At 33.9% G+C, this 19,525-nt stretch overlaps 1 protein-coding gene across 4 annotated transcripts in view; it reads left to right on the plus strand.

The window, feature by feature from the left end:
* stard13b (StAR-related lipid transfer (START) domain containing 13b) overlaps positions 1 to 19,525 on the plus strand; it is a 176,841-nt gene that overhangs the window by 145,476 nt on the left and 11,840 nt on the right. For 3 of the 4 annotated variants that reach the window (XM_056473145.1, XM_056473148.1, XM_056473147.1), the window contains 3 exons: positions 11,700 to 11,771; positions 15,918 to 15,999; positions 19,312 to 19,375. In XM_056473145.1, the coding sequence (XP_056329120.1) occupies positions 11,700 to 11,771; positions 15,918 to 15,999; positions 19,312 to 19,375 (218 nt within the window). Of the gene's footprint in view, positions 1 to 961; positions 1,067 to 11,699; positions 11,772 to 15,917; positions 16,000 to 19,311; positions 19,376 to 19,525 lie in introns of those variants that run through there. The other variant, XM_056473149.1, reaches the window with a different exon arrangement.

The following is a 19,525-nucleotide window of genomic DNA, read 5'->3' on the forward strand; positions in this document are numbered from 1 at the left end:
TCGCCTCACAGCAAGAAGGTCACTGGTTTTAACCTCGGCTGGGTCAGTTACTGTTTCTGTGTGGAGTTTGCATGTTCTCCCTGTGTTCACGTGGGTTTCCTCTGGGTGCATGTGGTAGTCCAAAAAACATGTGGTATAGGTGAATTGGGTAAACTAAATTGTCCGTAGTGTATGTGTGTGAATGAGTGTGCATGGATGTTTCCCAGTGATGGGTTGCAGCTGGAAGGGCATGCGCTGCATAAAACATATTCTAAATAACATATCTGGTGACCCCAGATTAATAAAGGGACTAAGCCGAAAAGAATATGAATGAATGAATGAATGAATGAATGAATAATAAAAACAAAGTCAAAACTGAAAAATTGTTTAACTTGATTACAATTTAAAATAAGTAATATATTTAATAATATTAGCAATAAAACAATTGTTTACTATTTTGCTTTTAAGATAAAACTTTTAATGGAACAGTACAGAAATTTTAAAGGTCCTGAACACAACCCTATGCTAATAAAGAAGTTTTATTTTTAAGAAGAGTTTGCCAGGAAGAATTTGCCAGCAACAAAGTCACCCCTGAGCTATAAGGGAGGCAAAACATCCTGTAGTTTTTACTACATAGATTGTAGGGTTTGGCGGTGCGATGGGATCAGTGGGGGGTTGATTACATCATAAGACGGCAAGAAAAGAAAGTCCCATGTTGCCAGTGTCCTGCCACTTGGAGAGCGTCCGAAAGGGCAGTGCCAAGAGAGAAGGAGTGAGTTGTGATGGTTAAAGTGGAAGAGAAAAGAAAGCATGAGGAGTGGAGGGGAGGAATGCTGGAAAGGGGCTCGGACTTCAGAACCAATGGGAGGTGGAGTAAATCAAAGACAGAGTGAGTGAAAAATAAAGGGGAGGGAATGAAGCGAGAAAGAGAGAGAGAGAGAGAGAGAGAGAGAAACACAAAAGCTGAGGAGGGAGAAGCAGATGAGGAGAAAGTTTGGAGTGCACAGACAAGATGTTTGATAAAGTGGAAACTTGGGTTTAAACGTTTTAGGACTGCTTGATTTTTTTACCAAGATGAAAGTCTCTCGTAAGTAAAACTACAACTTTGAGTTTCATCGATCTGCTTTTTCATTCTGTTGTAATTTGTATTGAAATGTGAATTTGATTTCATTTCTTGTTGATATCATAGCTGAACGATTTTTGGATAACTTCCATAATAGAGTTGGAGGCTAAATGATTAGCCAACTATCTTTTAGACTATCTTTTTTTCAGAATTAAATTCCAAGTGATGTTTAAAAGAGCAAGGACATTTTCACAGTATATTTGCTATAATATTATTTTCTTCTGGAAAGTCTTATTTCTTTTAGTTTGGATGGAATAAAAGCAGTTTTTAAAATTCTTTAAAAAATAAGAGCATTATTATTCGTCTTAATGATTATTTTGTTTTATCTATTGGCTACAGCAATCCAGTGCCTAATTAACTTAACGTAGTTAACCAAATTAATAAATTAAACCTGTAAATTGCACTTTAAGTGGAATATTACTGTATTCCAAGATACCATGTAAAATAGTATGTGCACCATAGCAAAGACAAAATAAATTAGTTATTAGAAATGAGTTATTAAAAATTACGAAATGTTCTTTACGGAAAAGTTCTAATTAATTTATTTTGTCTTTGTCTTTTAAATATTACAAATTTAGGAAGGTTAATATTATGCCTTCAACTTTGTGTGTCAAGTTGACATAGCAAAATATCACTTAATGCTTAAACTACTTGCAAATTACATTTACAATTTTTGAAATGAAAAATAATTTACAAGTTGAAAAAAAAAAGATGATCGGATTCGGTTTTTTAAGATTGGGTATTGCAATTTTAGCTACTTGTAGTTTCCCTACTAGCAATTTCTGAATTCAATTTAACAACAGTTTAGTACATTATATAATGTTAACAGTTATGACAGTTAAAACAGTTGCGTAAATCAAGTTAAAAATAAAAATTAAAAAAACAATAATAAAAAAATAATTATATATATATATATATATATATATATATATATATATATATATATATATATATATATATATATATATATATATTTATATTATCTGAGAAATTTCAGTTTCAGTCATTCTACTTCAGCTAGTATGAACAAGCTTGTTCTGCATTTATTAATCACTTTTATTCCACATTTACTAATACATTAGTAAAATCCAAATTCATGCTTGTTAACCTCAGTTAATGCACTGCAAGTTGATGAACTAATAATAAAAGACTGTATTTTCATTAACTAACATTAACAAAGATGCATAGAAATGATGCATTGTTTATTGTTTGTTTATGTTAGTAAATACATTAACGAGCATTAACTAATGCACTGCTATTTTAAAGTGTTACCCAAAATACTATTTCAGGCTTTCTAGGTAAATCTGGTTTTTTTTAAATTGAATTAATTACTTGTAGTTGAAATGAAATTAACAGTCAATCCAGTTGTAAATTGAGTAAATAAAAAATGTTAGAGTGAGAAAATATGGTAACACTTTAATTAAAGTACCAATTCTTCCTTCTAACTAGTGGCCTATTACCTGCCTATCGTTATTATATTGGCTATTTATTAGCACTTATAAAGTACATATTCTGCATGGTATTATCCTACATCCCTATTCCTAACAATGCCCAAACCCATCTACTACTTTAATAACTATTTATAAGCAGCAAATTAGCCTTTTGTTGAGCTAAAAGTTACAGTTAATGCTTTATTAATAGCAAGAATTGTACCATAGCATAAAGTGACCAAAAATAAAATTTTAGACTTGTTTCTTTTTCATTTTCGTGTCAAACTTCTGAATGAAAATCCTTTATTGTATTAAGTTCCTATCTGGACGTGTGACAGCTTGCCAGAGTGCCAGCGTGTGCCATGGCTGACCTGCAGGGAAAAGCATATCCCGCCTCCTCCTTTACATCAGATTACTCAATGAGGAAAAGAAGGTGTCTTTCTCTCTCACACATATTCATCGGCTCTCTGCTTTTTCACATTGTGTTGTTGTCGTGCTGTGTTACCAAGTCATTGTTGTTCCAGTTATTGGACACTGCACGCAGTTTGGTCGCATTTAAAACCGAGAGTTTCCCCCGCTGGCAGCGAGCCAGGAGCTCAGCTCTTCATCCTTCCGATTCCATGAGAAAGGACAATGATGGCAAAGAAATAGTAGCTTTTAGGATAGTGTTACGGAATGCTTGTGTGACGTGGATCTGGCAGCTTGGGTTTCGAAATGCAGTTTGTGGGACGTGGATGCCGCTGCTCTCAGTGTTACTGTACGGCTCTCTAGGGAACAAACGCTTAGTCACGAAGGAGGTTTCCTCAGCTTCTGTTCAATAGAGCTCAGCTTTCAATTACAGTCACAAGGTGTTGAGTTGACTGTCACATAGTTGCGTAACAGTTATAGTGATAGCCTGAAATTGCCTATTAGCCAGTGTTTTGAGATATTTAGATATTTAGAAAGATGTTTGTTTACTCTTTAATTGGAATTTTAGCTTTTCATTATTGTTATAAAAATTCTTCTAAATACCTAAATATCTCACATTATTGTCTAATTGTCGCACTTGTACAATTTCAGTCTGTCACTATAACTGTTTAATTGTACTTTGAGTGATTGCCGCAGATACAGTGAAAATAACACTTCCGAAACGCTAGCTGGAAGTGTGGTTTCTATGTTTCTATTTATGTAAATGTTATGATTATCAGCGATCTAGCAGATGCCGATCGCTAACGGACTACAAATCCACCCTTACATGAACTACATATCCAGTCATGCACCGCTTACACTCACCTGTTCCTCATTCTGCAGATTACACACACAGGCTGGGAGCTGCTCATGATCTAATTGCAAGGACTATGTATACAGTGCACACAGACACACATCAGTGCTGATTCTTGTTTAACTGTATCTGTGAGCATTACGTCATGTTTTTCCTTGTTTAGCCTAGCCGTGTTTTGACCCTTACCTTGTGTTATCGTTTTGATTCAATGCTGCCTGTACTGTCGAACCATCTGCATGCACTCGACGCAGAAGTCTAAGTCAGCCTTTACATCAGCCTCTACATTTTTGTTTTCATTTCAATTCCATGTTTTTTTTTTTTTACTGAATTTAAAGCTGCTTTTTCACTTGAGTTTTACATTTTTTTATTATAATTTTATCAGTTGTGACCCCGGACCACAAAATCAGCCTTAAGTTGATTCTATCAAAATATCAACTTTTTTTAAATGCCAAAAATCATTCGAATATTAAGTACAAAATCATGTTCCATGAAGATATTTTGTAAATGTTCTGCTGTAAAACTTAATTTTTGATTAGTAATGTGCATTGCTTAGCACGTCATTTAGACAGCTTTAAAGATAATAGTCTCAGTACGAATTAGCAATTTGTTGTATGCAAATGAATAATTCGATTCACAGAATTCTGTTATCCTCAATGCAATGCAAGAGTTACATTCAGGGGTGCGCAACAACTTCCATTTCCTGACATCAACTTGTTTAGGCAGCTGATATTAACAGATGGAATTTAGTGAAATTCATCACTTGTCAATCATTTTCCAGTCCTCCATTGGCCGCACCCATACATACATCCTCTTTTTCTACGAATTCTCTGCACAACATTAAAAGCAAAAACCTTTTCACAACTGTACATATTCTGTGTTCAATTTGAACACATTTCTGCTAACAGGAAATTTAGCTGCAGAGCTCAAGTTAATTTTAGACAATCAGATCTTTGCATTTCATCCAGCTTGATCTACTTCCGCAAAACTGCTTCATTAGTATGCAATGCATATCTCACTCAACAGAAGTTCACTTAATATATCCCCTTTAAGCAATACAAATGCAATTGTTTAATGAAAAGAAAAAGAGACAAACATATGTTTAAAACATAACTTTATAATTCATTTTTCCTAACATCAGATTCCAAATTTTCAAGTAGTTGTATCGTGAATTTTTAACATATTAATCAGAGGATGTGCTTTATTCATGTCATATACACACTGTTTAGGTAACTAGAACATTTACTCTATTCTTCTCCCAAATAAACAACCACTTGATTTAATGTATTTTGGGAGAAGCTGATAAATTAACATGCTGTAAATCCAGCAGCTCAAATCTCTCCACTGCAGCGCAGACACAGCCCAACAGATTAAGAAATATGTTAATTATTGATATGTTGCTTAAATTATTAAATACATGTTTTCACACATATTTGAGAATCAAAATATCCAATATTTCACAATATAAATACAACATATGTCAATATTTGTAGGAAAGAAAAAAAAACAGATCTGTCTGCGGTGTGTTAGATTAAAAAACTGACGCATCACCATGGAATATATTTTAATTGACACATTCTAACTCACGATCAGATTCTCACGATCAGATTTAAAAAACGTATTCAGAGGCATTACATGTAAAAGGGTTAAGTGAATATTTTATCATTTATTTGTCATTTCTGTTTTGAATAATATGTTGAACTAACAAGCAGTGTTTTAGCAACACTGTGTGCCACGACCATGTAAAAATACATACCATCAAATATTTGTACACTCATGTCATATCGTAGGTTTTTTAACCTCAAGGACATTTCATCTGCTAATATTTGCCTACAGATCTGCTAGTTTCATACATTTGTTTACATCTCTCAGAACGTAAAGAGGTCCCTGCTATAGACCGAGTTTCGTGACACGCTCATAAAGAATGGTCTTATATCATTTGAGCATTTAGTCCGTCTCACAGGAGCTACTGAACTGAACAAACCGTATTGTTCGGTAAAGGAGGCGACACAAAGGAAAGGTAATCTTAGTGGGGTGGAGGCAGCGCAGGAATTCTTTCCATCCTACTGTCAATATGAATGAAAACCCAGGCGATTCGCTCTGACATCTTTTCCGCATGCTCAGAGGATGAGCATAGACCCCGTAACCCACAGGACACCCTCTGGGACGTGATTAGGGTCATCAGGCAGGGCTGGAAAGAGGTTCAGAATGTGTTTTGAATTGGAGCTGTGATGCTGCATTATTATATTTGCATGTCGTTGGATTGTTGAAAGTAACTTATGGGGTCGTTTCTTTGTTGCTGAATCAGGTGAGAATGATTCATTTGGGTCTTAAAGGATTAAGGAAAAGATATTACTGTTTTGATGATGTTTAGATGTAGTGGGTGATATATACATCAGGGTATCCGCGGGGTCTTAAAAAGTCTTAAAATGTCTTAAATCTCAAAAGCTAAATTTTAGGCCTTAAAAAGTTTTAAATCTACTAAAATGTTATGTTGTAGGTCTTAAATCTTTTTTAACAGGTCTTAATTTTCCTTTGTATATGGATAGCTACCCAATCTGGCCGTTAAGACCTGTACAATCACCAACAATCCATCCCAATAAAACTTTAAACTTTTTATTTATAAATAGCATTTAATTACTTACCTTAACATTTTCTGAAAGGTTCTCCATTTATTTACTGCTAAGGATACTGACCTGATCCATATCTTTATTAATAAATTATTTTTTAATTTAATTAAGGGTTATAGGATTTGTGAATGCATGTATTTGAAAACTAATTTTAAAATATTATTATTATTGTATTATTAAATGTATTCAATTTTAATCATTTTTGATAGGGTAAGTGAAAATCTTTTTTAATTGGGATGTTAACTCTTTAGCATTTAGCCCTGTATAGGTCTAACATTTTATTCATAATGGTCTTAAAAATGTCTTAAAAAGTTTTATATTTAACTTGGTGAAACCTGCAGAAACCCTGGTACACTGTAAAATATTTCAGTTCTCTGTATTTTTTCTTTTGGATTGCATTATGGAACCTAAATGTTTCCTCCAACAGCTTTTGATGTTGAAAAGATAAAAAAAGTGCCTTTTTATGACATTTTTTAATGTTTTATATTATATATAATAATGTTTATATGACATGTTGTCTGGGTTGATGTTGTAAATTATCGAACAAAAACCTGGTGATAAACTGGCAAGTATTTTTTTCCATATAGGACCTAATTTTCTATATTATTTCTTATACAATATGTTGTTTCAAACTATTAAAAGGTCAACAAAAGACACTTTGTTAAACTGAGGAGTTAAATTTTTAACATCAAAAATCGACAAAGCAGAGGTCAAGTTCTCTTAATGAAATTCATAACCATAAATAAACAAAAAATGTTAATAACAAAATACAAAACCTGTTAATAAACTTTTTTTTACAGTGTAATCATGTATTTAGTAATTTCATAGATTTGTTTAAACTTGTGCCTTAATTCCTCCCATTGTTTTCCCTCGACAGCTTTATTTTCATATAATAGATATAAATTACATGTTTAAAGTATATTAAAAATATAGATTTTAAGTTTAATAATTTTTTACAATTTTATAGTTTTACTATAACAAACAAATCATTTCTTTCAAAAGTGTAAAAAACTAAATCATAGCTTAATTACACTGTTTTTATATAGATTTTTAGCGTTTTTTTTAGTTTGTTCGATTTTAATTGGAATTTTTCATCTACAGTTTTTTTAGGGAATGTTTTGTATTGGGAACAGATCTATTAAAAAACATTTTACTTGAACCGAATGTGAATTTTACGGTGTGTTTACTGGGTGTTAGACATTACTGGGATTTGTTTGTCAGTAACTCGATAGCCAGCTGAAATGCAATGCAGTCTTAAACAATGGAAAGTATGCGCTTATGTTCTTTTATTGTTTGGTAAATATCAGATTTGAGCTGTTTCAAGTCCAAACACTGTCTTCTTGAGTCTCTGGCTGACTGTATTTCATTTAGTGTATTATTATGTTGGAATTTGTCATTGTCAGATAGTCTTAACCTTGTCTTAGATGTTTTATAAAATTCTTTCGGAGAGTAACACAAATCAGGCAATTATTGATAAGTATAAGGGCTGTACATGTAATGTGAATGTCCCAGCTCATAATTTTTTGAAGATGATAAGAAATATTTGATTTTGATGTCAAATATTCTACAATTTATAGTCAAACTTCTCAAATTGGGATGCGGAATTCTGTAGACAGTTCAACATTTAAGGTGTGTTTAAGCACAATTTGAGGCCTTTATGTCTTATGAAATCATATTTTTTGTTTTTTGATTTTATTAGGATCAATTTTGTCACAGATTTTGAATTTGTCACAGATTTCTATATACATATAGAATTTTGGGAGTCCGATGTTCATCATCTGTATCAATAGGCTTTTGTAATTACTTATTTATAATGTTTTTATTTGAGAAGTCTGATCTATTTCACAGAAATCTCTTGAGAAAACGTGAGATTTCTTTAAGGGAAAGTTCACCTCAAAAATGAAAATGTATTCAAGATTTACTGTCCCTCGAAAAAAAATCCAAACCATTTTGAGTTTCTTTCTTCTGTAAGCACTGTCTTCTTGAGTCTCTCACTGACTGTATAACATTTGGTGTATTATTATGCTGCAATTTGTCATTGTCATTTAGATAGTCTTAACTTTGCCATAAATGTTTTTAAAATTCTTTCTGAGAATTACACAAATCATACAATTATTGATACATAAAAGGACTGTAAGTGTAATGTAAATGGCCTAGCTCATGCTATTTGAAGTTGATGAGAAATACACTGCTCAAAGTTATAAAGGGAACACTTGGAGTGTTACATAATTTTTTTCCCTTTATTTTTTTTGAGTATTATGTTTGATTTTGATGTCAAATATTCTATAATATATACACAGTAGTCAAACTTCTCAAATGATGATGCAGAATTTGTTAGACAGTTCAACATTTATGATGTAATGGTATATTTAAGCCCAGTTTGAGGACTTTATGTCTTATGAAATCAGATATATATATATTTTTTATTTTTTTTTTGTTTGTTTTTACTTTATTAGGATAAATTTTGTTACAGATTTGAATTTTATCACAGATTTATTTATACGGTCACACTTTATTTTAATGGTTCGTTTGTTGAATTTAAGTTACATTGTATCTTCATGCCAACTAATTCTCATTAGATTATAAAGAGACTGTTAGGTTGGGGTTAGGGTTAGTGTAAGTTGACATGTACCTGCAAAGTTTTTTTTATAGTCAGTTAAATGTCTGTTGAAGGAGCAGTACCAACAGACATAAGCAGACAGTCTACTAAGACTCTTGAAAAATTCTACTAAGAATTTTGTGAGTCCAATGTTCATCATCTTCATTAGTGTGCTGTTGTAATTATTTATTCATTTATATAATTTTTTATATGAGAAGTACAAACTTAAAGATTTCTGTTAAATATTTCCTAAAGCGATAGTTCACACAAAAATGAAAATTTACTCACTTTTTTACACTCCCTCGAAAATTCCAAATCTTTATGAATTTATTTTTTCTGTTAAACACAAAATAAGATATTTTGAAGAAAGTTGAAAACCTGTAACCATTAACTTTCGTCATAGGAAAAGTAAAAACCATGAAAGTCAATGGTTACCAGTTTCTAGCATTTCTCAAAACATCTTCTTTTTAGTTTAACAGAAGAAAGAAACTCCTAAAGGTTTGCCACAAGAGACAGATGAGTATATGATGAAAGAATTTTCATTTTTGGGTGGACTATCCCTTTAAATAGAGTATTTTTTTTTTCCTAAAAAAGAAGGCATTTGCAAGAATCTCCATTTCCATTTTTCTGTTTTCATTGGAGATTCTTTCAATAATTAATTAATAATTTTTTAAAATCTGATTTTATTATTATTTTTGAATGTTATGTACCATTTTTTCTTAATACCCAGAGTGTTTCTGACCTGCTGTGGTCAGCTCTGGTTGTTTTGTTCAGAGCCCTCATAAATCAGTATGATGTTCCGTCCCTTCTGGAATCGCATAGTTTCCAATGTTTTTTTATTTTTCCAAATCTGACTGCTGAAAATCCCAAACAGTCTTCAAGTATATTCTGTTAACCCTCCATTAACTACGACACGTCACGTAAAGGTCTGCTGCTTTATGAACAGGATCATAATGCCAATATGCAACTGATCACTTAATCCCAAAGATCTTGAGCTGTCCTGGTTTTTATCATGTGGGATTATGAGCAGACTTTACAGGCTCGCAGGACTGTGTTATTATGTATTAGCTGACCTTCAGGAAGAACCTCGTTCATGCAGCGGCAGGAAGGGAAATGTAATTAAATCACACACAACTGATGCTGTTATGTAATACTTGCTCACTCTTTTTTTTCTCGCTCTCTCTCCTTCTCTTCCTGTCCAAGAGCACACAAGTGTTTCTAAAAATAATTCTCATGATAACTGTCTGTGTTAGTTTCCTTGGTTGGATGCAACAAATTTTCATTGACAAAACAGCAAGGTTGTGTCAATGTTGTAGTTTGGTTTTGTGGCAAGATGATTTGAACATCCTTAAAGGGTTAGTTTACGCAAAAGTTACAATTATGTTATCATATTTGAAAATAATAAAACAGCCATTGACTTGTATTTTTACTTCTGCTATGGATGCCAGTGGCTGCTTTTCCTACACTGTAAAACCCAAAAAGTTAAGGTAACTCAAACCATTTGAGGAAATCGATTGCAACAAACCATTTAAGTTCAAAAATGAATCCTAATGAGTGCTGCGAACTTAATCCATTTGAGTAAATGAAACAATTTGAGCACAGTAAAACCTAATAAATGAAGAGATCTCAAATCAAGTGAATACAATAAAACTCAATAAGTGAAGGCAACTCGAACCGTTTGAGGAAACTGATTGCTTCAAACCATTTGAGTTAAAAACTAATCTATATGAGTACTGTGAACTTGCTCTATTTAAGTTGAAGTAATGAGGTATTTAAATAACTCATTACCTTCAACACTGAGTTCAAAACTCTTTTCAAATGAGTAGTATTAACTTTCAGTAAATTTTAAGTTAACTACACTCATTTCATTTGATAATGTTTACTGTTGGGTTTACAGTGTATAAACATCCTTCAAAATAATTAGTTTTGTGTTCAACAGAAGAAGGAAATGCAGAAAAGTGAGTAAATGGATAGAAAATGTAATCTTTTTGCTTGAACTATCCATTTAAAACAAGATAAGAAATCTGTATACTTTATTAGACATATTATAATTACATGTCAACAAATTTAAAACAATATTTTTAATATGAAGAAATTAATCCAATATTTGTTTTTGTATTTGTTGTTATTGTTTAGTTGTATTTCGTTAATATAGTTATATTAAAATAGTAGAAGTAATTATTCTTAATATCTACTATTAAATAAATGTTATAATTAAATTAAATAGAAATAATAACATTACATTATTTATAAACACTTGTTTAACATAAAAAAAGAAAAAGAAAAAACAAATTAACAGTGGAAATAAGAGTAATAAATCTCTATTAATAATAAATCTGCCAAAAGTTTAATCACACTTTTTTATGTGTAATCTTGCAACAACAACAGCAAATCTTCCTTATCTTAAGAAATGCTAAAATTGGCCAGGATTATGGATGCTAATTTACTCTATGCAGAAAATATCCATGTGAATATGAAGTTCTTTGGCTTTGTTTTGGAGAGACATTTAAGAAAGATGCTTGACTTTGTCATTATGTGGTCATTATGATCTCAAAGTTCGAAGCAACCCATGAGATCGGAGCCCTCTAATTTTGTTTCTTCTTTGTCTTTATAAAGTCTATATATTAAACAGATAGACATGTTTTATGAGTCTGACAAGTATACACTTTTTGTGTTGCAGAAATCGAGGCAAAGGAAGCTTGTGATTGGCTGCGGGCAGCAGGATTCCCCCAGTACGCCCAACTCTTTGAAGGTATTGCTTCACCACATGGAAATATACAATTAGAAAGGATCATAAATGTTATTACACACAAATGGAAAGCCATATATTACAATTTTAACACAGGCTCATTGTGAATACGTAGCCCCATATACATTTCTGGAGAGCGAGAATTATGTAGCCAGAGCTACATATGGCTGCATTTCGTCTTTAAAACGAACCCTACATGGTGGTATGACGCTGTCGGCGGCATACATATCAATAATGAGCTTGGGTTGTGCAATTTTTACATGTTACATATGTATATTTTTACATTTTACATGTTTTTAAAAGATGCTTAATCCAAGCTTGCTTTTATTTAATTTAAAATTTTCTAAAATGTTAAACTGGTGAAATATTATTACAATTTTTTATCTGTTTTAAAGCTGAAATTTTAACATAATTATTTCAGTCTTAATTGTGACACAATTCTTTAGAAACCGTTATAATATGATGATTTGTTGTTCTGTTATGATCATTTATTATTGTTATTCCGTCATTTGTAATAATTGATAAAAATATTTTACTGCTTCATTGTTTTGTAGAAGATGATTTATTTTACTTTATGCAGATTTTTTATCAAAATAATGTTCAAAATAAAAAGAAATTCTCAATAAATAAAAGTAAATACATATTTAATAGTACTTTTGACTGTGAATGATACTGTATCACAGTTTCCATAAATATGAACAGTGAAGCTTTTTTTAACACTGATAATATTAATAAACTCTTATTGAGGAACAGATCATCAAATCTGAATGATTCCTGAAGCATCATGTGACACAGAAGTCGGGACCAGTGATGCTAAAATCTCACCAGATTAAATTCACATTTTGATTTTGAAAAGATATATAATAATATTTAATATTAATAATTAATAATAATTAGCAAGTGTCTCATTCTGACACTTATCAAGTATGCTGATGATATGGCGTAGGTGGGATTTGTAAATGATAATCAGTTATTGGATAATTATTTACATTTTTCAATTTTATCACAAGTTAGACAACAGAGATTTCCTTGCAGCTTAACATTAGTAAGATGAAAGAAATGTGCTGTAGGACAAACAAAATATAAACATTCGGTGACCCTTTGTTAATTCATGGGGAGGAAGTTAGGGTGTGTTCTTTGAAATATTTAGGTGTGGAAATTGACTTTCAATTCTCTTTTGATAAACACTCAGAGAAAGTTTTTAAAAAGGCTCATCGGCGGTTGAGGTTGTTGAGAAAACCGAGAAGTTTTGATATTGAGAAGGACATTTTGATTGTCGTACATAAATCACTTATTGAATCTGTCCTTACTTTTAACATTGTAGCCTGGTTTAACTCCCTCTCTGTTAAAAGCAAAAATAAACTTTTAAGATTGGTAAATGTAGCGAGTAAAATAATTGATGAAAGACAAATACTTCTAACTGATTTATTTATTGCAGCGACAAAAAGAAAAAAACTCTTCCCATTATTTACATGGTTCCTTTAAGTTACTTCCGTCTGGCAGGTGGTATAAATTACTAGCAAAAAAGCCTTAGTGCAAGAAGACATTTATTGCCACTGCCATTCTTTTTTTTTAAATAGTATGTTTTAAATAATTGTGTAAGTGTATTTATTTTTTGTTGTTGTCTGTGACCCTATGTCTAAAGACAATTTTCTAACCCCTGTGGGATAGACAATAAAGTTTATTGAATTGAATAAAATATTTTAATACAATTTAAACTACACCAATTAGGAACAGATAAAGTATTATCAAAAAATTAAACCTTGATGATCTTTCAAAATATTAACATTCGCCATTATCCCAAACTTTTGACTGGTAGTATGGTTAAAACTGTTTCAGGGGAGGTTAGTACTCTCATTCAGATTTCCAAACAATCGCATGACGTCAACCTGTTCCCACAATGAGTGTCATTATGGGCAAAAACAAGCTTTTAATGTGGGTTGTAGTTTCCGATGTTTAAATGTGTGCTTTAATGTCTGTCAGACCTCATGTTGTTTAGCCGGTTTAAGCTCACTCATTTTCCCTGTGGTCTGATGTTTCGAACCACCTCAGAAAAAGGCCTCATTTACTCAGAGCATTCATACCCCTTACATCTGAAATGCTGGGAGGTACAGGTCATTGGTCAAACAGGTTCCAGTTAAGAGGTACCGCTTGTACATATAGAGTGTGACATCTTCAAAGAGAGGCAGAGGTCATGGGAAAAACCTTGCCGCAAAAAAACTCTGCCTTTTTCAGTCGCCCATGGCAAGTGCTTTTGATCTTGGAGTGTTGGTCTTTAGATTAAATTGTATGAGCGCTCTAGTTTTTTTCCTTTTATATTTCCATTTCATGTTTTAAGAGTAAAAAACCCCAGCGTTCTGGACTTTTTTTGTTCTCTGTTACTTGTCCATTTGAAGTTATAAAGTAACCCCCCCAAAAAAAATAAATTTATTTAAAAATTTATGCGTGCTTTTCTATGTGTGAAAGATCAGAGTAGAGAGAATAGAGTAATATAATATAATATAATATAATATAATATAATATAATATAATATAATATAATATAATATAATATAATATAATATAATATAATATAATATAATATAATATAATATAATTAAGAGTTTTATTAAAGTTTTTTGTAGCATATAAATAATTAAATGAATATACACTACCTGACAAAAGTCTTGTCATCAATCCCAGTTGTAAGAGCAACAAATAATAACTTGACTTCTAGTTGATCATTTGGAAAAGTGGCAGAAGGGAGATTTTTCTGTTGAACTGCATCCCAATCATCACAAATACTACAGAAGAACTATTGGAACCCGCATGGACCCAAGATTCTCACAGAAATCAGTCAGGTTTGGTGAAGGAAAAATCATGGTTTGAGGTTACATTCAGTATGGGAGCAACCAAGAGATCTGCAGAGCGGATGGCAACATCAACAGCCTGAGGTATCAAGACATTTGTGCTGCCCATTACATTACAAACCACTGGAGAGGGCAAATTCTTCAGCAGGATAGCGCTCCTTCTCATAGCCTTCACATTAAAGTTCCTGAAGGCAAAGAAGGTCAAGGTGCTCCAGGACTGGCCAGCCCAGTCACCAGACATGAACATTATTGAACTTGTCTGGAGTAAGATAAAGGAGGAGGCATTGAAGATGAATCCAAAGAATCTTGATGAACTCTGGGAGTCCTGCTAGAATGCTTTCTTTGCCATTCCAGATTACTATTGATGATAAGTTGTTTGAGTCATAGTAGAGATGTATGGATGCAGTCCTCCAAGCTCATGTGAGTCATACACGATAATAATTCTTTTTCCACTGCACCATGACTATATGCTGTACATTATTTCTGTTAAGTGACAAGACTTTTGTCTAAGCAAAGTTAGACCTTACTGTCCTAATTAAAATAAGCATAATCTAGAGGCCTTTGCCTTTCAAATAAGCCACTTCTGAATGATCAACTAGAGATCAAGTTATTATTTGCTGTTCCTAAGCGACAATACTTTTGTCAGGTAGTGTAGAGTTTTTAGCAAAATAAATTCTGTTTAGTTATACAATACGTTCTTTGTGTAATTGTGACATTAATACTTCATTGTCATTTTTTGTGGTGATGGAATCAAAGTGCAGGATAGAATCTTTCCACAATGCATCTCTTCAGAAGTGTTGTTTTGGAATATCCAGCAGCTTAAAACCAGAACACAGTGTCTCTCTTTGAATCTGTGATTTTTCTTATTTTATTCAGAAGAGGCAAAAAATATGATGAAACATTTAATTGTACTAGTGGAATGTCAACTCTGGCGGGGTCTGGATCCAGTCAACCCATTACATAAGTTGGACACTATACTCAGTTGAAGACGTAATGGCTTTTCAAAGCCAAGCTCAGAATTTGGGGGGCAAACCCTGTCTCACTTTATTAGCATCTGGAAGTTTAAAACAAGTTAGCTACTCTCTGTGCTTTGGCTATCGCTCTGGAAAGAATGTGTTGTCAGGGTTTTTTAAAGAGTGTGGGCGCCTGGATTCCTCTGTGTTCACTGTGAACATGCAAGATTGGCCTATTAACGAATCAGAGGGAAATCATTATAGTGCTTAAAAGACATCTGTTTTTTCCTGAATTGGACTGTAATGAACTTGATTGTTGAAATGGGATATTCCTGTGCATCTTTGCAGATTCTCAATTTCCCATTGACATCTCTCCTGTGAAGAAAGACCATGACTTCTTGGACAAAGACCTTGTGGAACCTCTATGCCGGTAAGAACTGTGGTGTATTTACTGTCTTCTCTACATCCTAAATAAATCAAGCCATATCTTTGGGGAAACACTGAAACTACTTAAACTTAATAAATGCAACATATAATTGCAGCAATAAAACAGAGGAAAAAAATTATTTTAGAACCATGTTGATGTAACGGTGGCCAGCTTGAGGAGCTGTACAAACTCCCTGGAGATGCACCAGCAACTGACACTATAGATTTGTGTCTTTAATGTCCTTGTTACCATGCCTTGCTGGAAACCCTGGATCAGATCCCACTCAGGTGGGGTTGCTTTGGTGCCGTGGCCCGGTTGAAAGTGAAGCGCAATGGAGATAGTTAAATAGTTAGTTTCCAATGCAGGATACACAAGTTTGAGTCGTCTTTATTTAACGAAGACAGATGCTAGAGGTCATTGTTCTTAGCATCCTTGTTAGAGCAACCGACTCCCATGTGGATTGTCGCCAGTTCAATCCCAGCTCGGAGCGGGTTGGGTGGTGCAGGACTTGGCGGGTTACATTGGTGTTGTGTCCCGGATGGGAGTGAGGTTTAGGGGGGTGAGTGTAACAGAGGCCAGCTAGTGAAGTGCTGTGCAGGTAAACCTCACTCCTGACCTCTAAATGGTGCTCTAGCGACAGAAGCTAAAGGCCATGGTGTTTAGCCTCCTTGTTCAAGCAACCGGCCGCTTCGAGTCGCCAGTTCGATCCCTGCTCAGAGAGGGTTGGGTGGTGTAAGACTAGTGGGGTTACATTTACAGCAGGACAGAAATGGAGACATTGGTGTTATAACCATGGTAGGAGTAAGGCTTAAGGGGCAGAGTACAATGAAGATGTTATACTGACCAAGGGATGGGGTCTTTTGTAGCCTTGTTAACTCAGTTACCTCCCAGGCCCAAAACTCTGCTCCAAGCTCATGGGAGTCATACTCTGAATCCCACTCGGAGCCAGACCAGTAGAACTTAAGGGGTCATTTTGGTGCTGTGAACTAAATGGAAATAAATTTTAGAGGTGTGAGTGCAATGGAAGCCACATAGACCAAATAGCCACATAGTTGGAGCTGTTGAAATAAACCTTAATAGCTTTAAGAGGCACAATAGTGACCCTGAGGATGCTAGAAATGCTGAATCATATCCCACTTACAAAAACAAGAGTGGTAATAAAGTTAAAGGATTTAGATCTACTTCTGCAGCATTCAAATCTCATTTTCAAAACATTTATTTTGCAGTGGTTGAGGTTCATCACAATCCTATTCATCAGTAATGACAACAAATCCTAAAAGTCTGCTTTTCCCTCATGCTTGCATGAATTAACTTCAGGTCTGGAGGACTTTCTCTTGTGTCAATCTCCTTGTAATACTAGAGTAAATAATGTCACTATTAAAGCAACAAGTGACTCAAAAAAGTTTGTAAATTACACTCATTGTGTTCCCCCAGAAATTAAGTACAGAATGTTCTCAATGAGTTAGCTTTTTGTCTTGTTTAGACACTGAATTTGAGTTCCCAAATTAAGATGAAAAGAGCCCTCCAGTGACTTTGGTTGCCTTGGAGATTGCTCTGGTAGGAAAGCACTGGGGGCAAAGGGGGGGTGTACTCAAGCCGGTCTACTGTGACTCTAAACAACCCTTAAGCAACTCATCGAAATTCCAAACCTGTTTACTGTTGTGTGGGAAACAATGTCCGACATTCCCACCTCTCCCCCTGACTTCTCACTTTTCTACAGCCCCCGGAGGGGAACAACTTGGTAAACAATTCTAGCACGACATGCCTAGTAAGAGTGTGGAGGAGTCAGTTAGTTGCGGATGTTTGCGAGCTCTAGTGACAAAGCTAACATTTTTAACCTTTGTCTGACACTTTACTCTCTGCAGTTTGCTGATTTTAGTTCACAAATCTGTCAATGGTTAATTAATGGATTGTCACCAAATTCATCACCTTAGTCTCGTTAACTTGCATAAGCAATGTTCAGCCAACAACCAACAAATGTAAGCTTATTAACACAATGAAAGGTTAACACTTTAGTATAAGGACCAGTTCTCAATCTTTATTTGTTAATACTGATTAATGGCTGCATAGAACATATGCCAGAGTAATTGCCGGTTCATTCCACTGTGGTGACCCCTGATAAATCAGGGACTAAGCCAAAGGAAAATGAATGAATGAATGAATGAATGAATGATTAATGGCTAAATATGCACAACCATATTTCAAATCTCTTAATCCAATGTTCCCAAACTCCTGAAGGGCCGGAGTCCTGCATAGCTTAGCTCCAACTTTCTTCAACACACCTGTTTGGAAGTTTCTAGTATACCTAGAAAGAGCTTGATTAGCTTGTTCAGGTGTGTTTAATTGGGGTTTGAACTAAAATATGCAGGACACCGGCCCTCCTGGACCGATTTGGACACCACTGCCTTAATCTAACATCATAGCTAAAATTAAGTAGCTGACATTTGTGATTCATGTAATTTTATAGCACACACACAGATGGTTGAACAATGAAAAGAGTCATAAAATGTCATGATTATTACATCAAAACCAGTGGCTTGGTTTCAGTACATGCTTGAGGCACGCAATGTTTTGTCCTCTTTTCCACATTATTCTTTTCATTCCCTTCCCAGTACCAATAGATTGTAATAAAACTAATGGTTTCAGATCTAGGAGGAGACTTTATGTTTTCTTTTACTTTTATTGGAAATATTGATGCATTGAATTGTTGCTTCAGTGTATTTATTGTGAAACGTCCTAATTAAAACTAATGATCTGTGATTCAAAAAGGAGCCGTTTGAGCCCACGACTTTGTCAAAAGCTCAGGAAGCTGCTTCACTTTCATCTTAAAATTATCTTTCATATTTGAGGGACCACACAAATGATCTAGTTTCAGGACATTTTGGGAATGGCATCAAAGAAAAGCAAGGTCTTACGGTTTTTGTATGGTTTTGAGAATTTGAGGGGGGAAAGCAGGCCTCTTAGACCTGGATGAGTAACTATGTGGCAGCTGGAATCAACACCACATTAGTTGCTCTTGAGGGCCATTGAAAACCATGACAACTGCAGCTTGCAAGCTTTTGCCAATTAAAACCAAGCGACCATGAGAGAGAGTAGGACATTGGCCAATTATTGTGCCTAATTAGGTTTGCTGCTCACCAGAGCCAAGCATTGGATAGCTGGGACATAGATCTTATAGCTTGATTATATTAGAGATGGTCACAGAAACTGTGCTGATTTTGTTTCCACATCACCACAGTATCAGTCATGCAACATATAGTCTTTGAAAGGAAAAGGGTTTCTAATTTTTTTGTTTCCACTTTTTGTCCCATTCAGGCGACTGAATACGTTGAACAAGTGTGCCTCTATGAAACTTGATGTAAATCTTCCCAAGAAAAAAGTAAGTGATGCATCATTTCTTCAACATTTCAGCTTGTGTAAGTGCATAGTTCAAGTGATTTCATGTTATACTGTAGCAGTTTTGTTGAACTAATTACGGGGTTTGCAATAATGCCTGTAAGTATGAAGTGACTATCATTGCCACAGTCTA

Source organism: Danio aesculapii, chromosome 15, assembly GCF_903798145.1.
Source record: "Danio aesculapii chromosome 15, fDanAes4.1, whole genome shotgun sequence".
Classification (NCBI taxonomy): domain Eukaryota; kingdom Metazoa; phylum Chordata; class Actinopteri; order Cypriniformes; family Danionidae; genus Danio; species Danio aesculapii.